Source organism: Cervus elaphus, chromosome 15 (genome assembly GCF_910594005.1).
Source record: "Cervus elaphus chromosome 15, mCerEla1.1, whole genome shotgun sequence".
Classification (NCBI taxonomy): Eukaryota; Metazoa; Chordata; class Mammalia; order Artiodactyla; family Cervidae; genus Cervus; species Cervus elaphus.
Window position 1 is genome coordinate 55877294 of NC_057829.1, and position 19286 is coordinate 55896579.

A 19286-nucleotide genomic window follows, 5' to 3' on the forward strand; every position below is an offset into this window, starting at 1 on the left:
AAACAGATCACCAGACCAGGTGGGATGCATGAGACAAGTGCTCGGGCCTGGTGCACTGGGAAGACCCAGAGGAATCGGGTGGAGAGGGAGGTGGGAGGGGGGATAGGGATGGGGAATACATGTAACTCCATGGCTGATTCATGTCAATGTATGACAAAACCCACTGCAATGTTGTGAAGTAATTAGCCTCCAACTAATAAAAATAAATGAAAAAAAAAAAAAAAAAACTAGTAAATTACCAAGGTGTGTTTGAAAGGCCTTAGAAACTCAACTGTGTGAAGGACATTTCCTAAGAGGATAGCTAATAATAATGGACAGTTACAGTCTGCATATTGCATATTAAGGAAACAGAGAAACCCAGAAAGGAGGAGGGAATGGCAGCAGCAATCTGGAAAGGGGATGGCAGTGGCAGGGGCAGGAAGGGCAGGCAGTGGAAAGCACGGCGGGCATGGTCTGTGCCCAGGTACAGTCTGCACTGAGGTGTGCTGGCTCACACAAAAATCCAGCATGACTTTCGTAATAACCAAGGAGGGTGATCCTGCGTTGTACTCCTTCCTCTGCTATAGAATCTTTCTCGTTACCTTTCTACATAATTTCTCATTTTCTTCTACTCGTTATCTTCCATCTGTCACACCTTTTTATAAGTCTTATTCGATCATGAAAGTGAGATTGCTTCACTTTGGGAGCTATAAGGTTGGCACGTCTGTCAACTGTTTGCATTGGCAGCCGGATCCTGGGAGGAGTCAGGATGCTATTTTAGAACAGAGGCTTCTGAAGGTGATTCCCATTCTCAAAAAGCACTGTTGAAGGAGAAAAAGGTTTAACAGTCTAGATTACATACCTGCCCCGTCAGAATTGGCAAATTAAAAATTTATGGATTTTTTTTCAGGATAGGTAACTCCCCTATTCATTTGTCTCTGGAGAATCTTTTGTTTCTCTCTCTGCTGCTAAGGAGTTGGCTTGATGCTGAGAATAGGCAGAGACGGTAAAGAGGAGAAAATTGATCTGTATGGTATGGAAAAATTGAATCCGGTGTGGAAAAAGTTTAAGATGGCTTATGTTCTACCCCGAAGGTATGCTACTAAAGCATTCAGGAGTAATATTTTGAAAAGTATTCAAAATTTTAAAGTTATATATTTAAAGGGAAAACTATAAAACAGCTCTTTGCTGATTAATAATGAGAATACTACTGAACATAGATTTAACAACATGCTCAAACCATTGTTTGCCTGTGTTCTTGCCAGTACTTATGAATAAATGAGTAAACACTTTTTACAAATGGTCAAATGAAGTCAAGGAGAAGCTGTACAGCTCTTCAGACCTGGGGTTGGGACAGACCAGATTGGCTTCCATTAGATGAAACCTCCAATGTGCCCCAGCTACCATGCTGAAAGCTCAGACTAACAGAGTACCTGAGGTGATGACAGTCTTGCTGGCCTCACGTGGTGTCCTCCCCTGAGGGAGCAGGCTTTGTCTCCAGAAGCTTGCCAAGGCTTTTTACTGGCTTCAGTTTGCCATTCCCCTTTACATGTAAATGGCACCCCCCATAAGTTGCTCTTGAACTTTCAACTTCTTTACTTTTCTCTTCACCCTGATGAACAAGGAAGGCCATTTTTTAGATGACTTTGCCTGAGTAAACCCACATACAATACTGTGTTCTTGGTTGGGAGGAGACAGTGGCATGTGATGCTAAGGCCAAGTCCATGGAATGGACAGCAGTTCACGGCACTTAATTCTTCTCATCCCACAACAGTGCTAAGCTACCCAGTGGCAGCTTTGGTGATGACTTTCTCTTGGTTTCTTATGAACATGCCCTACTGTTCAACCCAGATTGTAAGCTTCTGGGAAGCACCAACCATGTCATGGTCTTTTCTTAATTACCGCAATACCTTCTCTTTAATGAGTCCTCCCTAAAATTTTCAGTTGAACGAGTATACGTCTAATTTCATATTGTCAAGGTACAACTTGGGGAACACAAGCAAATCCTGCAAGCCATTAACCCTTAGCTGGTTGTCAGGGCTCTGCAGGCAGCCTCCACAGTGAGAGGAGTGGGGCACTGGGGCAGCATGAGGAGGAGATGCACCAGGACAGCCCACCTTCCAATTCCATCTGTAAGTTCGGGAAGGTACTATTTTTTGATGGATATTTTTGGCCACATTCCCACATTTTTTAATGTAAGAATTCTGAAAAGTAAAAATTTGACAAGTGAGACGGATATGCAGTATTTAACACAGTGTCTGCTTTTTTTAAAATCTGGTGTGAACATGTTACATATGTTGTTTAATAAAAACTAGATGATGGAGTGGAGGGAAGGCTGTGCAGTCTTATTTTTAGTCTTCGTCTAGTGTATAAGTAGGCTGCGGTGTGAATTGGTCAGGAAGCAGAAGAGTCCCTGTTAATTTCATTCACCTCTTTTTCATTTAAGAGAAACTGGAATTAAAAGTTAAATTAAAAAAAAAAAAAGTTAAATTAACTAAAATTAAGTTAAAAGCTAGAAGCATATTGATACAATAAAAGTTATCAAGCTTGTACAGTGTAAATAAAGAGTAGTTGCATAGATGTGTGTATATTATTTATACCTGATAATTATACCTATTCTGGATTTGTATGCTTAAAGTATGGAAATACACTCCCCATGAAAATACAGAAGATGTAGTGAATGTGGGGAACAATTTAGCCTTAAGTCTTGGTCCTTGCATGCTCTTTTGGCCCTTAGAATGAATTTGTCTTTGACTGTGATAAGTTGTTGATTTGGTTTATAAGGATCACAGTATTGGGTACAGATCTTAGTTTGGATGGATTGGTGAAAAAAAAAAAAGGATCAGTACGATATTTAATTCATTAGTCTTGACCTCCTGGCCATAAGGCATGTGAGAATTATCAGCTCAGAAAGTTGGGATTTTAAGTCAAAGGGTACAGATTTTCACTTAGAAAAAGAACTAGTTCCGAGGCTCTAATAAACAGCATGGGTGACCGTAGTTAATAGTCCAGTATTGTAACTTAAAAGCAGTTGAGAGATGATCCTAAGCAGTCTCACCAAAGGGGGAAAAAAATGTTAACTACATCAGGTGATGGTTGTGTTAATTATCTTGATCTTGGTAATCATTCTACACTGTAGAGCAATGGTCCCCAACCTTTTTGGCACCAAGGACTGTTTTCTTGGAAGACAATTTTTCCATGGACTCGGGGCTTGAGGGAGGGGATAGATGTTTTCACTTTCGCCCGCCTCTCATCTCCTGCTGTGTGACCAGGTTCCTAACAGGCCATGTACTGCTACTGGTCCATGGCTTGGGGACCCCTGATGTAGCGTATGTGTATATCAAATGATCACATAATATACTTTAAATATATACATTATATTTTTCAATCATCCCTCAATAAAGCTTTAAAAAAAGAAGTAAAAGAAGGTTGCAATTATGAAGGAGGGCCCAGGAACTAAGACATACCAAAGCATTCCTTATAAATAATTTTTAGCAGTTTTCATCCCTCTTGGTATCTTCACCACATGCTTAGGGCACCATAATTTCAGTTATGTTAATTCCCTCTAGAATCTCCTACAAACCTCCTCTGAAGTCTGAGTAACTTGTAATAGAATCATTTTATCTTGTTATAGTTGGGTTTCAAGAAAGTTGAATTCAGCTCCTCTTCTTGGATAACCAAATGACCTCTAATAGCATTTTAAGGTCTAAGCTCTCTCACACTTGCTCTCAGCCTGCAGCTTTAAGGTGGGGTAGATGTGAATTCTATTATGCAGGTGATATAATTGAGACTCAGGTAGCTTGCATCTCACAACAGGTACACATCTCTCTCAAAGGTTAACTTGGGATTTGTACTCAAGCTTTGATTCTAAATCTGCTGTCATTTTCCTCTTGGGAAATGCTATTTAAAATTACAGCAGAGCTCTTTGTTAAGCACAGAGTAATTTCATACTTTAAAAAGTCTTTACGAAATCAGGTTTTGAGAAGAATTTTCTTTAAGCAACACCTATCTTCACCTTCCCTTTGATTTTTTTTTTTAAACAGTGTTTTGCCATTCAACAACAACTTAAGTTTTTTGAGCTATTTTCAATGATTGTATGTTTTATGCTCTCTTTGTGAAGTTTTCCCTTCAGCATTTTCTCTAACCCTAATCCATTTGTCTTCTTCGTCCAATTAGTCCCCACTGAGAGAAATCCAGTAAATAGTATCTGAAGCAATGAGATTGTTCCAGGAATCTTTCCATATATCCTTGAGTTGGGTGTGACTGCTCTATAAACTTTATTTTTCATCACAGATACTGTGAACCTAAATGTGTTAAGTACTTTAGGGATCTAGTGCTTTTGGAGCAGTGCCAGCAAACTTGGCAGTATCAAAAAATGTCTGTGTGGCCAAAAAAAAAAAAAAAATCCATCAGAAATGACAGACTGTGGAAATGGTTTCACTTATGTCATAGACAAATGACTAGTCTCTTTAATATATAAAGAGCTCCTAGAAGTTGATAGGGCTTCCCTGGTGGCTCAGATGGTAAAGAATCCTCCTGCAATGCAGGAGACCTGGGTTTGATCCCTGGGTGGGAAAGATCCCCCTGGAGAAGGGCATGGCAACCCACTCCAATATTCTTACCTGGAAAATCCCCATGAACAGTGAAGCCTTGGCGGACTACAGTCCATGGGATCGCAAAGAGTCAGACATGACTGAGTGACTAAACATGCATACAGAAGTTGATAAGCTTAAAAAAGAGATGTTCAATCCAAAAAAATGGATTAAGAATATGAAAAAGACATTTCACAGGAAAGGAAATACAAATAGGCTGTTAACATATGAAAAGAGGCTTAAATTCATCATGCTAAGAGAAATTCACATCAAAAATCACCTATCTGATTGGCACAAACCCAGAAGTTTGATGACACATGGTTGTAAGGCTGTGGGAAAGCAAGGATTCTCATGCTTTGATTGTAATTGTGAAAGTGGAGCAATCCATATGAGGGAGGGTTAATTTGGCAACAACTATCAAAATTATACATGCTTTACCCTCTGACCTAGTGTATTAATTGCTTGGGGTTATCATAACAGAGTACCACAAATGGGGAGGCTTAAACTAATAGAAATGCATCAACTCACAGTTCTGGAGACTGGAAGTCTGAAATCAAGACATTATGGGGTTATGCTCCCTCTGAGACCAGTTAGGGAGATCCTTTGTCTCTTCCCAGCTTTTTGTGATTTGCTGGCAGTCTTTGGTGGTCGTTGGCCTGCAGCTGCATAGCTCTGATTTCTGCCTCTGTCTTTATTGTGTATCTCTCATGTCTTCACATGGTCATCATCTTAAGGACATCAGTCATACTGGAATAGGAGTCTGCCCTATTCCAGCATGACTTCATTTTAATTTACATCTGTAGTGACCCTGTTTCCAAATAAGGTTATATCCTAAATACTGAGTTAATAGGACCTCAACATAACCTTCATAAGAGACACAATTCAATCCGTAATACCCAGCAATCACACCTTAGCGTTTGTTCTACAGATACATTGGAACAGCTGAAAACTATCAGAGGCTTGGTTAAGCATGCCATACCTCTTCAATGGAGTACTGCAGCTCTAAAGCGATGCTGAAGTTAGGAACTGACATGGAAAACCCTTCCAGTCAGAACCACAATGTAGTAGGCTATCTTTGGGGTAAGAAAGAGGAAAACAGATGTTCATATTTGCTTATATTTGTATGAAGAAACTCTGGGAAAAGACATAAGAAATTAATAAAAGTGATTATGGGAGGTGGGGGTGGGGCAAACAGGAGCAGAGATACAATTAAGACTTTTTGTTGCTTTCTTGTGTTACTTGATATGTGAATCATATGAACAAGTTACCTACCTCAAAGAGTGATACACCAAGAGTGTCCTCTTTTGCACTTCAGTAAAGAACTGATTTTTATGAAATAAACGGGAATCTGTATATTGTCCCAGTAATCAACCCCCTATTTTCTTTCTCTCTTCTTTCTCTTAAGCTTTGCTTTAGTTCTTGGAATTTTACCACCACTATCTTTTCACATGTCACACACCTGCTCTTAGTTTGTAGCATCGTTGACTGTTATTTCTCATTAGTAAAGAAATATCTGCTTATTCCAGAACCTTTGGTCAGAGATGCAAACAAAAGCTAATCAAGCAGGCACTGGCACTCTTTATGAAAAAGCTGTTATGAATAATCAGTTGATGAGCTTAAGGCAATTTACATTAAAATGGTCTTGGAAGCAGGAGCGCAGGTAATGAGTCCGTATTTCATCTATCTAAAATTTTTAAATAAAGTGTTATGAAAGACGTGTTCACAGCCTTCAGTAGCACATTATCTTCAGTTTCTGAGTTTTCTTTCCATTTTAAAAGTGAATTTGATTAATGTACTAAGATCAGAATCAGAACTTGTTCTTAAAAAATAATTAAATGGATAATTGTGTCCATTTAACCCTCACCACGCCCAAAAAAGCTTTTATTTTGCTCTGGTCCCCAAGGGGGCGGGAGGTGGGGGAAGTAGCAAGAATACTTTGGGACCTGGTCACCTAGTTCTGTGTGTCACCTGCATCTTTTATTTCTCCTCCTCTCCATCTTACTGACCTGTGTTTTAGTTCAGCACCTAGAGGGATGAGGAAAAGAAGTACATGTAAGTAAGCCTCCTTGGCTAATTAGTAGTTTTGGTTAGAGAAATAGCCAGGGTGATAGTTGAGAATATGGTTGAAAGACATGATTTGGTTTATCTGTGAATTTCAATTTGCCAAATTAATCCTGGTTTCTTTTATGATGGATAATCCATAATGAACAGCATTATCATATGACTTCTTTTCCATAAGCTACTATTTATTCCCTCAGAATATTAATAAGTGCTTTTTATGTAAAAGAACAGCTCAGTGTTACAGAGAAGTGTCATGATACCAGCTTCCGAATGTCCAGGCTAGACAGGGAGAACAGGATGTATCTGTGCCCCAAAGAATATCGTAGCAGACATTATTCCCAGATATAATCAACACAAGACAAAGAATTGGGGGCAGGAAGAAGCTGTCTGAAAAAAGGAGAGGGGGAGATTGCCGTGTGGAAAACAGTGTGTAAATGCTAATTAAACTAAGATCAGATATACAGGAAGCTAAAATAAAATCTGGGCACCTCAAGGCAGGAAGAAAAGGAAAGGGAAGATTAAGGGATGGAAAAAAGTCTGTATTCAGAAGACAGATTTTTTTGCATTCCTTGTTACACTCAGGAATAGACCTCCAGCTGGACATGTCCCAACCCATCTACCTCCTGGGCTTTGCCTGCTTTACTTGCTTTGTTCCTTCAAGAGACGCTGCAGCCATCGTGACTCCAATCATCACCTCCATGAGAAAATCCTTAGATGCTTTTTGTGGCTACTAAGGTTAATTCTGTCTCTGTTCTAAAGACCTGCACTGCTGGCCCTTCCCATCCTCTTCCAGCCTCCACTCCCACCACAGGGCTCTCCTCCTCTCCTCCCCAGCCTTTGACCTTCTCCACATACTCCACCACTCCCTCCAACCCTAGAGCCTCTTCATATACACACCCCCCACCCCGCCTTGTGCAAGTGCTTCACTCTTCTGCTATTTAACTGATTAAGTCCTTCCTCACCTACACCTAGACTTCTCCTTGACATTACTTAGCACAGTGGAAGTTTTTAATTTTTGTGTTAATTATTTGTTGGTCTTCTCCACTAAACCGGAAGTTTTTAGAAGAGAAGAACCGTGTAAGCTTTTGCTCACCATTCCCATGCACAGCTGGCTTGAAACCCCTCTTGTAAATGGATGAAGATGCAAATCACTCATCAGGGAAGCGGAATAGTGTAGTGGTGGATTTAGTCCCATTGCCACATCTTCCAGGCTGAACAATCAGTTGAGGAGCTTAAGGCAGTTTACATTAAAATGGTCTTGGAAGCAGGAGCTCAGGTAATGGTTCTGTATTTCATCTATCTAAAATTTTTAAATAAGATGTTACCTGTGAATACCTGTGGATTCCACCCTGTTAAGAACACCTTAAACAAGAAAGTTTCTTTTTCTCATGTAGAAGGCCAAGCTTGCAAGCTGGCCAATGTCAGGGATGCAGGCTGCTCTCATTGTTTTTGCTGGGCATTCATGAACCCCACTTAAGATACTGACTCCATTAGTAAAGAAAATGGGGTGATCAGAGCGGGACAGTTAGCTGTCTCTGCCATAGTGCTTTCTAGGCATTGTGGGTGTTGAATAAATACATAAGACTCTCTCAGCACAGTGCCTGGCACATAGCACTTCTTGACTGTTTGTGTTTCTTCCTTCATCATTTGCATACTAAATCACTTACTCTAGATGCCTTCTACTCCTGTTCTTAGGATGTTTTTGAGTTCTTCACTTTTTGTCTCTTCATTCTGGATCAAATTAGTTGGTTTACTACATTTGCAAACAGTCTACCCTGCCTGTAGGGAACACCTCTCCAATTTCCTTTTGCTAGTTCATGTAGTAGTAGCCCTTCTGCCACATCCCTGGGACATTGCTCTCCTCGGCCTCTTGATGACTCCTGTTTATATAAAGTCAGCTTCCCCACAGCTCAGATAAACTCTGTTGATCAAATAGAGCCAAAGATCTTTTTTTCTCCCATGGATGGTGCCATCTGAGCACAAATATGCCTTTTTTCAAAGCTATACCTGGACATGCAGGAGTTAGGCGAGGAGGGACAGGGTGAGGAAGGAGGTGAGAGGGAAGTTCAGTGAAAATAAAGTAAGACAGTGTGTGTTAGCCTTGACAGTTTTGTTTTCTTTGTTTGCTGTGAAGGCAATTGACCGAGGAGTGGGCTTTGAACTTCTCTATAGCCCTGCTATCAAAGACTCCACGATGAGAAGGTACACAATTTCCAACGCCCTCAATTTGATGCAGGTCTGCAAAGGAAAGGTATGGTTCCATAATATTAGGATGTTTTTCAAATCTGATTGTTTATTATCAATATACTGGGGTTATCCAACTGATCCTTAGAGCAAAAAGTTCTCAAGGCCCAAGAACAAATTCTCCCATTTCACCAGGCTCTGCAGGTTTTAAGAGAAAGAAAAATACCCTAGGGAAAAATAACATGAAGGGGGGAAGATGTGTTGAAAGTCTTTATCTTTCAGTAAAGAATTGGCCATTTACCTACTGTGAAAGAATAGTCTGGAGAGCAATTATTTGTCCTCATTGAGTTGAATTAAGGTTACATGCCCTTTTCAACTAGTTTTTTAAACTGATTCATCTTTCCTGAGATCTGTTGGGAAGGCCTGTTCTGTTTCTTATTTTAGGCTGCTTTTAGTCTGACATGAGGTCTTTCATCCATCACTTTAATTATGTACCTTATCTTAAGAAGAAGTTGGTGTTTATGTTAAAATTTGATTGCTGGTTATTTGTATTGTAAGACTCTTCAGTTTTTTCCCACATTTATCTAAGATTAATGTTGATTACTTTCTATTTTGTAGAATGTAATTATATCTAGTGCTGCAGAAAGGGTAAGTCTGGCATTAAGTACTTTGTTTTCACTTTCCAAGTTTTAAAACTAAAAGGTTTCTAGGGCAGAAATTAGAATTATAATGTAATAAAAGGTTGTGTTTTCATTGTTAACTTCATTTGCTCATTGTAATTGCTGAAGAGCAATTTTATCCCTATTTATCCCCATCCTTTTGAGGCGTCAAATTTTGTTTATATAAATAGTCTTTCCTTTATATTGTTGTAAAATGCTTTTCAAGGATCTTTTTTATTTTAAAAAATGTAAGAAACCCATCAAAATTATAACGACTTAAATTTATGCAGTTGACTGCCTTATTTTTAGATACTTAAGCATCCTATTTACTGCAGATGAAGTCATTGAAATGTTATGAATAACTTCTCTCATATCTATTTTTTGTTCATTTTATTTTAGCCTTTAGAAATAAGAGGCCCATACGATGTGGCAAACTTGTATCCTTTTCTGAATAAGAAGTCATTGCAATTTTCTTTTAGGGAATTTGGAATTTGATATATTAAACTTTAACAGGAGTTTTATAACTAAGTTTATCAACTAAGAGCTTCAAAAACAAATTACATAAGACTTAAAGTGCTCTATCCTTTTGTTTTCTGGTTGAAGGTAAAGTAGAAAAGAAGGGGAAGAGTAAAAGTTTAGAGTTAAATGAGTCTTTTCTCAAATGCTTTTTCCATTTGGGCTAAGAACTGTAGAATTAAAGTGTCTTTTTCGGTGCCAGGGCAGCTGGCATTGTCGGTTATGTTTCTGTTAGTCTGGTGTCCTCGGCTGCCTCTGGGCTGAAATCCTTAACGACCCCCCAGAGGGTTGCTATTTGGGCTGTCTGAAAGTGATGCCAAGGCTGCAGTGTCCACCAACTGCCGAGCAGTGCTTCTGCATGGAGGTGAGCATGTTTTTCCAACAGAATCACTGAGTCGTCATGTTAAGAGCCAGTCATTTCTGTCAGACAGTTGAGCCATATCAACTTTTATTATCCTACCCCTCAGAGTTCGTTTAAAGTCATCTTTTCTGAACCCACTAGCCATGTGCATCAATGCTTTTCTTGCCCTTCACTTAAGGCTTTATGTTCTGTAGTTTGTGGAATGAATATACTTTGCCTTGAGTGTTGAATGCATTCTTTCAAGCTCTACATATATATATATATCCCTGCCTACATTTTGACAGGCCTCTAATTGCCCTTTCTCCTCCAGAGGGACATGCTTTCCCCACTGAAAATCACTGAGAGAAGTGAAAAGTGAAAAGTACATGTTAAGCCATTGATGAGGAGCACAAAAGCGCCGAACACGTTTTTAAAGATCCAGCTAGCAAACTCAGACCACAACTTTGCACATTTATTACATCTTGTGGTTCTTTTCTCATTTTTTGTTTACATGTTCAAGTATGCATAGACTCCATGTTTTTTACTCACATTTCATTTACATATATCTACCTCCTTACCTTAATTCCACTACTTGAAGGCACTGAATTTCTTATTCATCAGATGATAAAAATTGAACTAGAAGTGTTTGATATGCCAGGACTTTGGAGAATGAAAAAGAGGCTTTTTATTTATTTATTTATTTTCCATTTATTTTTATTAGTTGGAGGCTAATTACTTTACAGTATTGTAGTGGTTTTTGCCATACATTGACATGAATCAGCCATGGATTTACATGTGTTCCCCATCGCAATCCCCCCTCCCGCCTCCCTCTTCATCACATCCCTCTGTGTCTTCCTAGTGCACCAGCCCTGAGCACTTGTCTCATGCATCCAACCTGGGCTGGTGATCTGTTTCACCCTTGATAGTATACTTGTTTCAATGCTATTCTATCAGAACATCCCACCGTCGTCTTCTCCCACAGAGTCCAAAAGTCTGTTCTGTACATCTGTGTCTCTTTTTCTGTTTTGCATATAGGGTTATCGTTACCATCTTTTTAAATTCCATATATATGCATTAGTATACTGTATTGGTGTTTATCTTTCTGGCTTACTTCACTGTGTATAATGGGCTCCAGTTTCATCCATCTCATTAGAACTGATTCAAATGAATTTTTTAATGACTGAGTAATATTCCATAGTGTATATGTACCATAGCTTCCTTATCCATTCGTCTGCTAATGGGCATCTAGGTTGCTTCCATGTCTTGGCTATTATAAACAGTGCTGCGATGAACATTGGGGTGTTTAGCTGTTTTTGTCTTCATTCTCTGTGTAATTTTTAGTACTAGTGGTAATGGTCAGGAAGCAGTTTACTTGATATCATCCACATGAGTGTTAAGCTTCAGAATTGGTTGCTACATAAAGACTAGGTTATTTAACAAAAGAGTAGTTAAGTTATTGAGGGCTTGTATATTATGTGTGGATTTTAATGATCTGATTTCTGCTTGGGAGAACGGGTTGCTGTATTGACTTACCATGAATTAGATGATTTTGCTTTTGTTTTCAACATTTTTAGTGTGAGGTTCTTTTATTACATACATAGCCTAGTCCCATCATATAAGCTCTGGGAATGGCCAAATTAATTAGAACTTTTATCAACATTTTCTGAAATTAGGAAATAGTTCAGACTGGTAGTTCTGCCATTATTTTTGTCTATCTTAAGTGAACGTAAGGAATCATCAAGATTTTGGGTAACAGTGGTCTAAAACAGACTAAGACAAAGAAGGGAAACTAATTTTAAAAATTTAATAGGGAAAAATACGAAGATCTACTCTTGACTTCAAGAACCTCAGCTATTCAACATAAGTTATATCTAAAGCTAGGCTTTTATGGAAGCTAAACTAAAAGAAGCCTCGTGGACTTTAATAGCATTCCCATTCATTCTAGTTGTCCCCTAGACAGCCCTAGTTCATGCTCGCTGTCCCTGTAGAATTAATAGCACATCTATAGGATAAATTGTAATTACCATGGTTTTAGTTGACATTGGGATCAATGAGACAGTAGTGTGGTGGGATACTAGGATTACTGATTCAGTCTAAGGTTCTGTTCAGTTCAGTCACTCAGTTGTGTCCAACTCTTTGTGACCCTGTGTACGGCAGCACACCAGGCTTCCCTGTCCATCACCAACTCCCAGAGTTTACTCAAACTCATGTCATTGAGTCAGTGATGCCATCCAGCCATCTCATCCTCTGCCATCCCCTTCTCCTCCTGCCTTCAATCTTTCCCAGCATCAGGATCTTTGCAGAGAGTCAGTTCTTCGCATCAGGTGGCCAGAGTATTGGAGCTTCAGCTTTAGCATCAGTCCTTCCAATGAGTATTGAGGACTAATTTCCTTTAGGATTGACTGGTTTGATCTCCTTGCTGTCCAAGGGACTCTCAAGAGTCCTCTCCAACACCACGGTTCAAAAGCATCAATTCTCCAGTACTCAGCACTCTTTATGGTCCAACTCTCACATCCATACATGACTATTGGAAAACCATAGCTTTGACTATACAGACCTTTGTCGGCAAAGTAATGTCTCTGCTTTTTAATATGCTGTCTAGGTTTGTCATAGCTTTTCTTCCAAGGAGCAAGCATCTTTTTAATTTTATGGCTGCAGTCACCATCTGCAGTGATTTTGGAGCCCAAGAAAATAAAGTCTCTGACTGCTTCCATTGTTTCCTGATGAAAGTGTAAGAAAAGAGCGAAAAAGCTGGCTTAAACTCAACATTCAAAAACTAAGATCATGGCATCTGGTCCCATCACTTCATGGCAAATAGATGGGGAAACAGTAGAAACTGTGAGAGCCTAAGTTTACATGGAAAGAATTACCCGATTCTGAGGCAAGAGGATTCAGAGTCTCACTGTTATCCTCTGTACTGCTAAGACCAAACTGGCACCTGCATCATCCTGAGTGCCACATTTAAGGACACCACTGCACAGAAGCACTACCAGAAGATGGTTAATTCTTGGAGGGTGTGAAAACCATCTCATGAGAGCAATTGTTGAAAATAGTGCAGGAGTAGATACCTAGAAAACAGAAGAGTTGAGACACACAGTAGTAGCTGGCCTTCCACGTTTTAAGGCTTGCTATAAGGAATCAAAGTTAGGTGAGTCCTGTGGGGTTCTCGCAGCCAGTGAATAGCAATTTTAAGGTCGAGACAGAGAAAAGAGGTTCAGGGTCTAAAAGAGTTACTTTAGTAACTATATAAAAGTCTTGTTTTTCAGTGGTTTATAGTCTTGTTGGCTTAGATTAAGAAGTGAATGTTCATGTGATTAAAAAAGAATATTTCTGACATGGAACTAAAATGATTTTGAAACTAATCCTTTTTGTTTTGTTACAAACATTTTTGTTAATTGCTTTTCACAATTTAATTTTTATATTTTTTATTCTGCTGATTTTTAGACTTTTACTCATAATCATAGTGATAAAATAAACATCTGTAAGTGTAACATTTTCCTTGGTGAAATGCAAATTTTGGGCAATTTCTGTTTGTTTTGAGGTTCCCTGATTATTTTGGCATTGTAATGACCTTGAGAGAAGTTTTGTCCCTGTTATAAATTAAAATGCTTTTAAATAACTGACAGAAATTTAGTAGACTTGGTAAATTAATCTTGATAAATGAGAAGGTAATATTTAACTTTTTAGAAATGACTTTACTTCTATTACGTGAAACAAGTCTTAATTAAATTTGCGTTTATCAAGTCCCTTTGATTTTATCTCTTTTGTTACCAAAGGGTTTTGCTTCCTCCCTCATCCTTCCCCATTTCTTAAGGACTAAATTTAAATCTCTTCATGGCACTGTGACCTTTCACAAACTACCCCTCCAGCCTTGATTCCCCCTGATTTTTTCACACTCCTACTTTACACCAGTTATCTTGTCTCCTAAGTATTATTTTCTTCTTATCTCTCTCTCCATATCTTTGCAAAGGAAAACTTTCCTTTTTCTTTTCCTTCTTTTATGATAGTGTTACTTCTTTTATGATACCTTCCTGATTCATCCAGGCAGGGTTACTTCTTGTGGGGTCTCCATTCCTGTTATACTATTATATTTGCCCCTGATGTGCTATCAGTATGGGTAGAAAGAAGCACTGTTTAGGCATCTCAGAATCCTCTGTAGGTGACACAGTGCCTGGCCCCTTAGTACATTTTTAGCAGAAGTTAGCTAGACTGAAGCTGAACTCTGCTGCCAGCCTGACCTAAACATCTAATAATTTCCATTCTTCTTTGTCCATTGTCACCAACATAAAAGAGATCAATATCCATGTGTATTATTCTTTATTCACTCAATAAGTATTTCTTAAACACTTGTTAAATAGCCAGGCATTGCTGTATGTTGGCCATGCAATATGATTGATTCTTCAGACAGACACTCATGATCTAGTGAGGGACACAGATAATGAACGGTCTGTGCCATAAAATGAAGTGAGCACACACACCACCATGGATCAGTACAGCTGACTGTTGTACTTGCTGTCCTGACTCATCCATCTCTCCACACTTTAAGCATGTGCTGTCCCAACCTCTGAAACTTGGTTTCTGGCTACATGAGATACCATTAGAGACAGACCATTAGAGATAACTTGCCCTGTAATTTTACCCTTGAGGGTAGTCCCTTTGGAATGAACTAGTTGTTAATAATATACTGATATTTGTATAATCTAGGGGCAGGTAAAGGTGATAGCAGTAAGTAGCATCAGCGCTCATAGCAGTTCATACAGGTTTATCATTTACTCATGCTATAAGTCACAGTAACATGGGGATGCTTGTTACACCACCTCTTTAAATCATATCTTAACTTTAAGCACCTTGGTTTCCCTGTTTGACTTATAGAAACTAGAAAAACTGCTTTTGGAATTATTTCCACGGTGAAGAAACCTCGGACATCAGAAGCAGATGATGATTCTCTTCCAGCCTGCAAAAAAGCCAAGTGTGAGAGCTGAAAAGAACACTCCATCTCGGTCAACACTCTGCCCTTTCAGAGTCCATCAGCCAGTCTGAACAGAAACGGAACCCCTGTATGATTCACTGTTTGCACTTGGAGCCAGATGTCACTAGTCTATAAAAACAATCTTATATTCAAGCCATTAAAATAACAAAACCTAGTAAAGCATCAAAAAAAGAAAAAAAAGACTGTCCCCTTAATGAATTTAGATATATTTTAGGAGAAAAACAAAGACTGGTTTGTTTATCCTTTGCATTAAGTGATAAATGACAGGTATACTTGAATAAGATGTTTTAATACAAGAGACTCTTTAAAAATGTTTCTTGTTCATTTTGAAGTGCATGCTTTTTAGCTTCACTTGGTATACCTGGCTTATTATTTTTTAGTTTTACTACTCAAAAAGTGATTATTTTGAGGACTATTAAAACTTTTGTTAAGGGGTTGACTTTTTAGTTGATCTTTTGTTTTAAGCCTCTCTTTCATTATGTTCATGAAGTCCAAGTCCTTTCTAAGAGGAATTGCTATAAAATTTGTGGAAGGAAAGGGAAGGTGCACATAAAATCACACTTGGCCTCTTCCTTTGCTGCTTCTTACCTCCATGATGTCCTTAAAATAAGATTCCTCTGAGTTGGAAGCCCCTGAAAACCTAATGCTGATTTTTATAAAACTATAGTAAAAATCTCAAAGTACTGGATTCAACCAATTTTGTAAATAATTTTTTTTAATAGTGGGATCGTTATGTTAAATAGAAATAGCCTTTTTTTACAAGTATCTGCATTAGTGCTATATGGATACTAAGAAAATTGGAGAAAGCTTTACACCAAACTTACCTATGAATTTAGATGCTTACATAAAATATTGGCAAAACAGTGTATCCAGGTGAGATTTATTCTAGAAAGGTAAGTGTTTCAGTTCTTTTCAGTGTACTATACTTTATCATATTAATAGGTCAAATTAGATAAATCAGAATCATCTTAATAGATGGCTAGTAAGACATTTAATAAAACATGAAATCTACTCCTAATTTAAAAAATAATAAAAGCCCTTAACAAAATACAAGTATAGGAATACTTCACACATACATGCATATGTTTGTTTCTATTTATATACTGTATTAAGCATCATGATTCTAAAATAAAGCATTTTTTACTCCCATCTGAACGCAATATGATGGATTAGCCTGCTGCACTCCCTAAAACAGATGGCCACTGCTGCTGAACCGTAGAGCCTGCCACTTCCTTGAGTGCCAACTTGATTCTACCTTCACCCTACTGCATTCACCAAGGTGTGTGTTTATTCACAAGTCTGTTTATGCCATTGTGTTTATTTAGCATTATAAAATTATGTAAGTTAATTTAAAATTATGAAAACTGATGAACTAGGAGGAGCAAAAAGAGGGATTCCCAGGAAAATTAATGCTTTTGAGAAATTTTAAAAAGATAAGTCATTTAAAAGAACTGTCAAAATAGGTGTGAGCAAGACAACTAGACTTGGAAGAGATCCAGTGGACATTTACCAGTCTTTTATTTTTTTTCTTCTTCTTTTTTAAATTGATGTTAACATTGTTTATAAAGTTTTATGTGTATAACATTATAATTCAACTTATGTACACTACCAAAAGTTTCTACCCATCACCATACAGATGACCCCTTACCAATTAATTCCACATAAGAATGAAATCATTTAGTATTTGTCTTTCTCAGTCTGACTTAATTCCCTTAGCATCATATCCTCAAGGTCCATCTGTGGTGTCACAAATGGCAAGATTCCTTCTTATTTTATGGCTAAGTAGTAGTCTATTTTTAATTACTCACACAAGAACCACATCTTTATCTGTTCATTTGTTGATGGACATTTAAGTTGTTTCCATACCTTAGCTATGTAAATAGCACTGTAGTGAACATAGTAGTGCATATATCTTTACAAATTTGTGCTTTCGTATTCTTTGGATAAATTCCCAGAAGTGCAATAGCTGAGTCGTGGTAGTTCTATTCTTAATTTTTTGAGGAATTTCCATAGTGTTTTCCTTATTTGCATTTTCACCAATAATATATGAGGGGTCCCTTTTCTCCACATTCTCTCTATAGCATTTGTTATTTCCTGCCTTTTTGATAATAGCCACATTCCAATAGGCAATCAGGCATGATATAGGTATTAGCATTATCTTTCTGCATGTTGTCTTCTCAGGCAAGGGAAACATGCAAAAGTAAAAGGCTACACAGCAAAAGAAACCCCCCAGCAAAATGAAAAGACAGCCAACAAGGACCTACTGAATAGCATAGGGAACAATAATAAATATTTTGTAATAAACTGTAAAGAAGAATCTGAAAAAGTATGATATGTGTGTGTAAAAGAAAGTTTTTGTCTAGTAAAAAGGCAACCTTTTGAGTGGGAAGATACTAAAATAATGTATCAGATGAGGGGTTAATAGCCAAAATATATTAAAAAAAATTCATACCACTCACCAACAAAACACTAAACAACCCGATTAAAAAACGGGCAGAGGATCTGAATATAGACATTTTTCCAGAGATGTACAGATGGCCAATAATTGACATGTGGAGAGATGTTCAATATCACTTATTCAACGCTAAATGAGATACCACTTTTCTTTTATAAAGAGAACAGAACTCAAAAACAAATATCCCCCATCAGTGGAACCATACTTTGAAGAATAGGCTTTGATGTGATGTGATGTGAAAGTCGCTGAGTTGTGTCCGACTCTTTGCAACCCCATGGACTATACAGTCCATGGAATTCTCTAGGCCAGGATATTGGAGTGGATAGCCTTTCCCTTCTCTAGGGGATCTTCCCAACCCAGGGATTGAACCCAGGTCTCCCGCATTGCAGGCGGATTCTTCACCAGCTGAGCCACAAGGGAAGCCCACAAGTGCACAAAAGATTGCACATGAGTGTATATTTACATATTTTAACTTGAAATTTTTAAGGGGATGTGTGTTCAGCTTATTTTTGATGCATCTCTATAATCTACATTTTTGATCAACTGACTGTATATTAGCCCCATCTGTGCCAGATATAATATTGAGGACTTTAACGTTATAATGGAAAGAAAGTAAAGTTATGGCAGAATGTGAGTCTTGTTTGAAACATTTCAAGAAAAGCAACTGGATAAAGATGAGAAGTGCAGGTGCTTCTTAGTTTACATACATCTGTTATGTATTTGCAGTTGTACCTGCTTTTTGTTTATTCACCAGTGAAGAGCAGCAGGCAGGGCTTTTTAAAGTTGGCTTTTGTTAGAACGTGAACTGGCTTAATTGTAACAAGATGACAGTACCTTTATTTCAGCAAGGTTCAGTTCAGTGGCTCAGTTGTGTCCCAACTCTGCAACCCAATGATCCGCAGCATGCCAGGCCTCCCTGTCCATCGCCAACTCCTGCAGTCCACCCAAACCCATGTCCATTGAGTCGGTTATGCCATCCAACCATCTCATCCTCTGTCGTCCCCTTCTCCTGCCCTCAATCTTTCCCAGCATCAGGGTCTTTTCAAATGAGTTATTTCTTCGCATCAGGTGGCCAAAGTATTGGAGTTTCAGCTTCAACATCAGTCCTTCCAATGAACACGCAGGACTGATCTCCTTTAGGATGGACTGGTTGGATCTCCGTGCAGTCCAAGGGACTCTCAAGACTCTTCTCCAACACCACAGTTCAAAAGCATCAATACTGCGCTCAGCTTTCTTTATTGTCCAACTCTCACATCCATACATGACCACTGGAAAACCATAGCCTCGACTAGACAGACCTTTGTTGACAAAGTAATGTCTCTGCTTTTTCATATGCTGTCTAGGTTGGTCATAACTTTCCTTCCAAGGAGTTCAGATCAGTTCAGTTCAGTCGCTCAGTCGTGTCCGACTCTTGTGACCCCATGAATCGCAGCAAGCCAGGCTTCCCTGTCCATCACCAGCTCCCAGAGTTTACTCAAACTCATGTCCATCGAGTTGGTGATGCCATCCA

The 19286-nt window shown here is 38.5% G+C and overlaps 1 protein-coding gene across 2 annotated transcripts in view; it reads left to right on the forward strand.

The window, feature by feature from the left end:
- RPP30 (ribonuclease P/MRP subunit p30) overlaps nt 1-16470 on the forward strand; it is a 32415-nt gene extending 15945 nt beyond the window's left edge. For both annotated transcript variants that reach the window (XM_043926268.1, XM_043926270.1), the window contains 5 exons: nt 8767-8883; nt 9435-9464; nt 9875-9912; nt 10276-10355; nt 15204-16470. In XM_043926268.1, the coding sequence (XP_043782203.1) occupies nt 8767-8883; nt 9435-9464; nt 9875-9912; nt 10276-10355; nt 15204-15313 (375 nt within the window). In that variant the 3' untranslated portion in view covers nt 15314-16470. The remainder of the gene's footprint in view (nt 1-8766; nt 8884-9434; nt 9465-9874; nt 9913-10275; nt 10356-15203) is intronic.
- Nucleotides 16471-19286: the final 2816 nt, after the last annotated feature.